This window comes from Syngnathus scovelli, chromosome 13 (assembly GCF_024217435.2).
Source record: "Syngnathus scovelli strain Florida chromosome 13, RoL_Ssco_1.2, whole genome shotgun sequence".
NCBI classification, from domain to species: domain Eukaryota; kingdom Metazoa; phylum Chordata; class Actinopteri; order Syngnathiformes; family Syngnathidae; genus Syngnathus; species Syngnathus scovelli.
In genome coordinates, this window is record NC_090859.1 from 8,770,526 (window position 1) to 8,779,024 (window position 8,499).

The 8,499-nt window shown below is 38.9% G+C and overlaps 1 protein-coding gene across 5 annotated transcripts in view; it reads left to right on the forward strand.

Annotated features, from left to right (window-relative positions):
• LOC125979610 (nucleus accumbens-associated protein 2) overlaps positions 1-8,432 on the forward strand; it is a 30,561-nt gene extending 22,129 nt beyond the window's left edge. For all 5 annotated transcript variants that reach the window (XM_049738006.2, XM_049738007.2, XM_049738008.2 and 2 more), the window contains 4 exons: positions 114-219; positions 382-479; positions 1,340-1,843; positions 1,972-8,432. In XM_049738006.2, coding sequence (XP_049593963.1) covers positions 114-219; positions 382-479; positions 1,340-1,843; positions 1,972-2,090 — 827 coding nt within the window. In that variant the 3' untranslated portion in view covers positions 2,091-8,432. The remainder of the gene's footprint in view (positions 1-113; positions 220-381; positions 480-1,339; positions 1,844-1,971) is intronic.
• The last annotated feature ends 67 nt before the right edge of the window (positions 8,433-8,499 follow it).

The window sequence follows — 8,499 nt, forward strand, 5'->3', positions numbered from 1 at the left end:
AGCAAATAACTAGCACTTGACACAAAACCATGAAAGGAAAACATATTGCTTGATTAAATAATATTTATTGTCTAATTCGACTTTTTTTTTTTTTCTTCTCTCTCGCCATCCAGGTACACAGGTGTTCATGACTCGAGGTCAGCTGATGAACTGTCATCTTTGCGCCGGAATCAAACACAAGGTCTTGCTGCGGCGTCTTTTGGCGACATTCTTTGATCGGTAAGACTCCTTTGTGGGCATTTCTTTTGTGTCTTGTAAAAGTCACACACACACAAACTACTTTCACACTCCATCTGTGTCCACTTTCTGCAATGCTGTTAAGACTTTCTGTTACTGTGCGTTTGACAACTGCCCCGTTGTGGCCACTGTGGTGCATTACAGAAACACACTCGCAAACAGCTGTGGGACTGGTATCCGCTCCTCCACCAGTGACCCCAGCAGGAAACCCCTGGACAGCAGGGTCCTCAACGCTGTCAAACGTGAGTCTTTGCTACAAAAATATACCACAAACACTCAATTGTGTTTTAGAAAGTGATGTTGATAAAATCACATAGGTGCTGTCATAAGTATAATCATGTGACTTTTAAAGTAACTAAAAATGTAATTTACTGAGTAATCATGAATTGTTATCAGTAGCAATAAAAAAAGGAATCTCAATAAATAGACTTGGTGTTATGAATTTAAATATGTAATATACGCAGAATTTACTTTTATTTATTTACTAATATATATTTTATTTAGGTACGAGTTATTTTTAATCAAATAATTACATGAATTTGTGAAATTTACAGAAATAGAAAATGTATTAATGGGTGATCTATTATCCTCCATTATTAGCAGAAGACTTCTCTTTTACGCCTTTGCTGTTTTGGTCTCAGGAAGAGAAGTGGTTTGTCGCCATCTTGTGGCATATCTAAGCAATAATTAACTGTACGCTACATTATTAGAATCATAATAGCTGCCATACTGGCCTAAACACAGGAGTGGAAACTGACGTGACAACACGCCACATGAGTCATTAAGAAAAGCTTTTGTCATGTACACTCAATAATAAATGTTGTTGCCAAAACAGACGGCGTAGGTTATTAGTTGCTGCATCGACGGAGAAGCAAAAACATCAGTTTGACGATGCAGGAGGTGCAGCTAATGACCAACCCCCCAAAAAAAAAAAAAAAAAATCAATGAATCAGACTAGACAACAACACCAAGATGGAGCCAGAGTAATACTTGAGAACATAAACAGCTCATTTTGTTTTTCAGTGAGTAATGAAAGATGGTCAGTGCTGCTGTTTTGGTTAGCAACAGTTTTGAAATGGATGAATGTTTTTGTGTGTTGCAGTGTACTGTCAAAACTTCAACCCTAATTTCAAGGAGAGCGAAATGAATGTGATTGCTGCTGACATGTGCACCAATGCGCGGCGCGTCCGCAAGCGCTGGCTGCCTAAAATCAAGTCCATGCTGCCCGACGGCATGGAGGTGTACCGCGCCGGCATGGCCATGGGCGCCGCCGCCCCCGTGGCCGTGGGTCTGAACCTGGGCCTGGGCGCCAACCCGACACAAGTTGCGCTCCCCTTCGAGACCGACTTCAAGAGCTTTGAGCAGAGGCTGTATCCGGAGCGCAAAGATCCCCTGAGGACTCATTCGGCGCTGGCCGACGGCAGCCCGGGCTCAGTGGCGGCGGCTACCGAGCCCGAGGGTGGAGGAGGGGTCCACGAGGAGCAGGAGGAGGATGAGGAGGAAACCGGCTTGGAGGCCACCGACACCTCCGCAAATTTGATCTCCAACGGCGCCGAGGCGTCCGCTTGCGGCGACGCGCCGGCCGAGCAAGAAGCTTTCGGACAAGGTCTGAGAGTAAACGGACAGTGAATGTCGTCTCGCAACACATGTCGTCAAGTTATGCTTAACCTTTTGCTTGTTCTCCCCCTCTGCCATCTTTCTTCTTCTTCTGTGCTTCCTCCGCGGTGCAAAAAGCTTGTGATCGTACGCCAGGGGAATTTGCCACACGTGTACACGCACAGAAGCGCTTTTGTGCAACAACCCCGATGTTGACGTACAAAAAGCGCTCCGAGCAGACGCAGGCATCAAGATAAGTCACACTTTCACGCCTTTCAAGTATTGCTTAGAATTTCACCTTGACAAATAATAATGTGACCGGCATACAAAAGCGCTTTTAGAGACTTTTTCCAAACAAGCATGGAAAAATTTGATAGCTTGAAGTAAATAACATCAAATGTTCTTTTTCGCAAATTACCTTAAATCTCAGAGAGAACATAGTTTACTGCTTATTGTATTAGATTCATAGTAGAGATTTTTTAAATAGATTTTTATTACATACAAATTTTCAACACAGTTCAAAAAGTTCTGTACACAGAACACGCAATTCAATCAATGCAAACAATCTTTGAGATCTTTCGTCCAAGTCGAAAATTGCAGCTCTGTTTTTTTGCACACGAGACACTGATTAGCACTTGCAACATCGACCAAATGTTTTGTCAAAAATGTTTTGAAACGTTATTGAAAGATATTATTGAAGTGGTAAAAATGATAACAATTTGAAGACAACCATGCAATTGGGGTTCATTAATGTGACGATGCCTACGTCAGCTTTTGGACCGCGCTTCCTGACCACACACACACACACACACACACACACACACACTCACACACAGTGAAAACATTCAGTATAAATGCTAGACAACGCAATTTAAAAAAAAAAAAAAGACCTACGCACCGCAGCGATGCTTTTGTAGTACAATAATCTTGTCTTGGGGTAAAAGAACATGCGCTAAATGTTACATTGCATGCACGACTACCAAGGATTGATGATTAACAACCCAATCTATAGAGAACTGCAAGTATCATACGTCAGAAAGGAGGATTTTTAATTGTATTTTCTTACGAGCTCTTACCTCGCTAGGCGCGCTGTGTTGTCGCTTGGGTGTGACCCAAAAGTGACTTGTGTGTGACACAATCAACAGCGCGCGCTGCGAGACGGTTTCCCGAACAAAGCCCTGTTCTACATTCACATCCACATGGTCCACCTGTCATCCTATCGAATGGTTAAGGATGGGTACATTATTATCGACACGCGACTAGCTTACTGCATTTGCACTCTAAAAGACATTGAAATGGTTTTGGAAAAGATTAACTTGAATTTGAGACTGAAAATATTGCCCTGCTGGGAAAATAATTTGGTTTTTTTTGAAAGGAGGGCAATATCAAATTAAGAGCTATTGTTTATCGTTTGCCTGTGCTCATCTATTTCCGTGCTAACTAATTCCACCCTCTTTTGCTTATTCATGTGCCCAATTAGTGAGAAATTTTCATTTACACCCCCGCAACACCTTACCAGAGGAAACAAGTGTTTGAAAAACATTGACATTTCCCCCCCCTTCATGCAAAAACAATTGTAATACCCCGAAGATGTGTTTATTGCAAAAAGATGTGCCATTTGAAAAGTTTTTAGGAGGCGAGCTTTAAGACAGTCCTGCACAGGGAGTACAGGGTTGTAATTGCACTATAGGTAATAATGTAAATGACGTTTACAGTGTCTTCTTTTAGTTGTTTTGGTTTTTGTTTACATGTCACAACAGGGCTAGCCTAGACTAGAATGGCTGAGAGGCTCCAATGAATGTAAACGTTAGCTCTGTTTTTTAGCAAATGTTCCTGAACGGTCTTCCAATAGTGAGAAACGTCAGCTTCCCCCTAACCCGATAACGTTTGAGTGAGGTGCTTCTGCTTATAGCACTCCAGAAATGACACGTATAGGTGCATTCACGGAATATCACGGAAAATGTCATTTATTTCAGTATGGTAATTTGGATTTAAAAAGTGAAACTTCTTATTATAATTTGGCTTTAAAATTTTGATAATAGCTTGAAGCTAACAAAAACTTCATATGGAAGATTTGATGTAATTATAATATGAACTTAACAAGTCAAATGATTAAAATTAAGAATTGGGGTTCTGAAAAGTATTACCTATTTTGCCTACTGAAATAAATTAATCTTTCTACCATAGTCTAATTTGAGATGCACTTGCATATTTCCTCAAATAATGGCCTCCCTCTAACTATCTTAACTCAGTCATTGATAGGCTCCTGAAAAACCTATCTCAAACAAAAAGACTTACCATAACTTCAACAATAATTAGCGTTCACGCAGAGACCCAACAAAAGTGTTTCTCTTCTTTCTTTATGCAAAACTCAGCAAAGGTGTGATATTGCTCCCAATTGTGTTTTCACACAGCAACATGTAAAAATAAATTGACACCAGAGATATGTTTTCTCAGTCGACAGTGACAATTGCTTTCAACACTTGTCATTTTAAATTTCACGCGTCTATGCAGACATTGCAGAGTTCCCTTATACAAGAGTAATTTTCCGCCGCTTTTATGTCTTTGGAACTACCAACTTTGCTCCCAAGCCCCTCACCCCAATTCTGTTACATACCAAAGAAATGGGAAAAATCACTTGGAATTTGTACACAGGTGCCATCTCTAGAGAAAAAATAATTTCAAGCTAATATTGTTCCCACTCGGTATTGGTGCCGTATTTTTACAGAAGAGCAACACGAACAAAGGCTGATACTACCTCCGAAGACAGAAACTTGCTAGGTTAACTTTGCCCCCCCCTTACTCTTTGTTGGGTCCACTCAGACTTTTGAAAGAAACAAAATAAAGCCAAAAATAAAAAAAAATACTACCTCTGAAGGTGAAATATTAATAAATGATGGCTTCTATAAGCAGTGTTTAAAAAGGGGGCTTTTAACACTGGTGCAGTCCCGCCCCGCTATGACTCTACCTCCAAAGGCGGAAAAAATGTCAGGTTGACTTTCGCCCCCTTACGCCATCTCGGTTCACTTCATACTGAACAAAAAAATTAAAAAGGGCAGGAAAATTATTCTGTATGAATAGGGCTTTACAGACAGGTGGCAACCCGCCTCTGTTACTACCTCCAAAGGCGGAAATTTGCCAAGTCATCTTATTCCATGGTCACACTGAACCAAATAATTGATCAAAGGCTATTACTGCCTTTACAGAGTTTTACATCCCACCTTATCGATTATCCATCAGCTACTACCTCCATAGCCCGGAAATTGTCTGCTTGAATTCAGTTCATACTGGATTAATAAAAAAAGTTTAAGTTGTCTGCTTCAGGCGGTGCGAAGAGGGTTTTACACTTACGCGCTTGTTTCGCCTGTTATGGCTCTGCTACTACCTCTACATACGGAAAATTGTCGGGTCTTCTTCATCCCCCTATTCTGTGACTTTATTTCCTGTCGCTCTTCGGTATAAACTGCACCAACACCGATAATAGGGGGTAAACTATTTGCTGATTCAGGCAGTGGAAAAGGCACCTGTCACGGCTTTGGGGAATATTTCCAAAGCTGACAATTTGCTTTGGCACCTCAAAAAAAAAAAAAAAGCCCTAATAACATTGGGATCTTTCTGTTAGAAACCTTTGCAAAACCTTGAGTATGTCAACACCCTTGGCCACTTTTTGAGGAAATATCGTAATTCACTGGCAATTGCCTGTTAATAATTGAAACGACTCATTTTTTTTATCTCAGTTTAGGTTCTTTAAGTTGAAAAATGGGAGCCATATATTAGTTGAGTGCATTTTTGTACACCCATCATTTTAGTGGATGGTCATACCAAGTAAAATGATTGAATGGGATATGAAAAAATAATTTATGGAAATGCTACACTGTGGTAAAGGGGTGTGAAGCTGTGCCTTAGACTGTGACTGTGCGGGCGTCAATTATGCACACCAAAACTGTACGACTGAATTAAATGCAATTTGTTTTTCTTTATTTTTATTTTTTTTTAAACTAAAGTTGTGCTGAACCAGGCCACTGAAATGGCCTTTTTACCCAACATTTTAATCTTTGACCATATGTGGTTTATTTGTTTTATTTTTTCAACGAGAAAAGAAAAAAAGTCACGCGGAGGGTGGTCATCAATACAAAAATGGCTGTGGTACCACTTGACTTTAAAGCATTATGAATGGGTTATTAACATGCTAGGAGAACATTTTAAATGGGAGACTTTGGAAATAAAAATTGTTGACAGCTGGAAATGATAAACAGTATGCATCACCATTCAAATTTGACATGACAAATTTTATACGATATTTTTTAAAAAAAAGGAATAAAACAATTCCTCCCATCTAGTGTGTAAATAATTTCTAAATGTTATCAACACAGCAGCAAAGTCAAAACATCTTGTATCATAATTAACGGAAATATTGTGTTAGAATATTGGAAATTATTTTGACTTTGCGTCGAAACCTTAGCAAAAAAAATAACCCACATGTATGCATTTATTGTGAAGCGGTATCCAGTCGAGTCCCTTTTTAAAATCACACTTCTTCACTTTTATTGTCATGATAATCCAAGAATGTCATGCCAAACATTGTACTGACGGAAAGACAAAGAAAGCTCAGAAATATTTTTCCCCATTCTCTCAAATGCTCATTTTCCTTCCTTCTTTCCTCCCCTCTAAAGACTTCACTTGCTCATCAAACAAAATGGTGGTCGGTATAAGGCTTCAAAAAAAAAAAAAAGTTGTTATGCAAAACAAGGAAGCGCTTGTACCATCTAAATGCATGCCATTCAAAGCAAACCCGATGAAACCTCTCTGACCTTTTATGCACCGTGTATTAACGCTACTTTCAACACAAGACTGTGAAGTGTCGCAGCAGGCTGGCTCTATTCTTCTTTTCTCGTCACAGCAAACACTTTGTTGAGCCTTTTTTGTGAATGTTTTTTGTGGACAGCGAGAAGAGTGCGCGGGGAATAGATGTCGAGAAACTCCCTGGTGGTGCATTTGAACCTTCAGCAGACTTTTGAGGGGGGAAAAAAATAAGAATGCACTAAAATGTTTGAATGTGTATGTATTTGTCCTTGAACCAGCACTTTAGAGTGATTTCAGGCAGGATTTCCCAAACAGCTCGAGATGGGCTTCTTCCCGGGAACACAAAATCCCATATCCCATGTGGAATGGCACCACATTAGATACTTTCGTAGAAGATTTTTACATTTGTGGCCCCCAACCTGCAGTTTTGGTGACCCCAATTTACAGTTTTGGTGACCCCAATTTAACTCTTGTGAAGGAAATGCTTAGCAATTGTTTTTTATTTTTTTACACCTTTTATTGAGGCATGCTTACATGATTCAATAAACAGATTGGTCAAAAATAACCCAATGTGGGTTAGAAAAGGACGGACCCAACATTTTGGGTTATTCAGTTCACCCCAAACGTTAGGTCAAATGAATGAATAATCCACCAACCAGCCCTGTGGTTCCTTTATTTTAAAAAGGGACCAATTAACTATGCAATAGAATTTTGGTTTGATAAAAAATGACCCCACCCCCCTAAAAATATATTGTGACCCATTGATTTTTTATGATTATCTCTAATCCTCAATTTGAATAATCCTAATTTAACATCAAAAGTATTTTTTGCTTCACTGACCCCATCCAAAAGAGAAAAATGCTTTTGACAAGTTTTTGGAACCCGTGCTTCACTTTGGGCAGTAGTGATTTAGGTTCACCTCAGAAATAATAATAAAAAAGATTCAATATGTTATTAAATATGCAATGGTATTTTATTCTGGAAATTGATCCTCTTTAAAGAAAACTTAAAAAATCACCTTGACCCCTTTTGGATCATGAGTGTCTGTTTGAGAAATCCTGCTTTGATTTAGAATTAAAAAAACTAACAACAAAAAAGACACACACACACGAGTGTTATGGAAAATGAGAAAATCGCACCTCTTTTTTAAAGCCATGTGTTCCGAGCGCTGACAATCAGGATGTGTGGATGCACTCTCGGAGGATGCGACGACGTGAACTGCTGTGCTCTCGCTTATTTGCCGAGTCATCGTCCTCTTTTGCCGATCTAATACTTGGAGGGACGCGAAAACCACAGACTGAATTGGGACTGATTGGTGCTTTGGACCAAGTCTCTAAAAAGCTCCACTTGGCTGACCTCAACAATGGAGAAAAAAAAAAAAAAAGACTTTTGTCATGCAACTCCATATTTTAATCATGGATGTTCTTCATTAGCCAGCTTGGACCTATCTTGAATGGGACAATTTCAGTGTTGCTTTTATGATACATTTTAAAAATGTTTATGCGCCTTCTGACTCCAGCATCAGTAATAACAACAATAATATATATATATATATATATATATATATATATATATATATATATATATATATATATATATATATATATATATATATATATATATATAGTTAAAAATGCAAGTTGCCATTTTTGATGTTGCATTTAAAAAAAATGGAGAGTTCATTCCCATCATGGTGTGTCTCATCACCAGTTGTGTAGTCCAAGATTCCTAATTTCTTTCAATGCAATACAGAAAAATCTGCTTTCTAATAAAAAAGTCCTTCACCACAGACTCAATTTCATTTTTGTAAATGTGTTTTTTTCCACTTCCTATTTCTCAGTAATTTTCTGATAATTTTCCAAA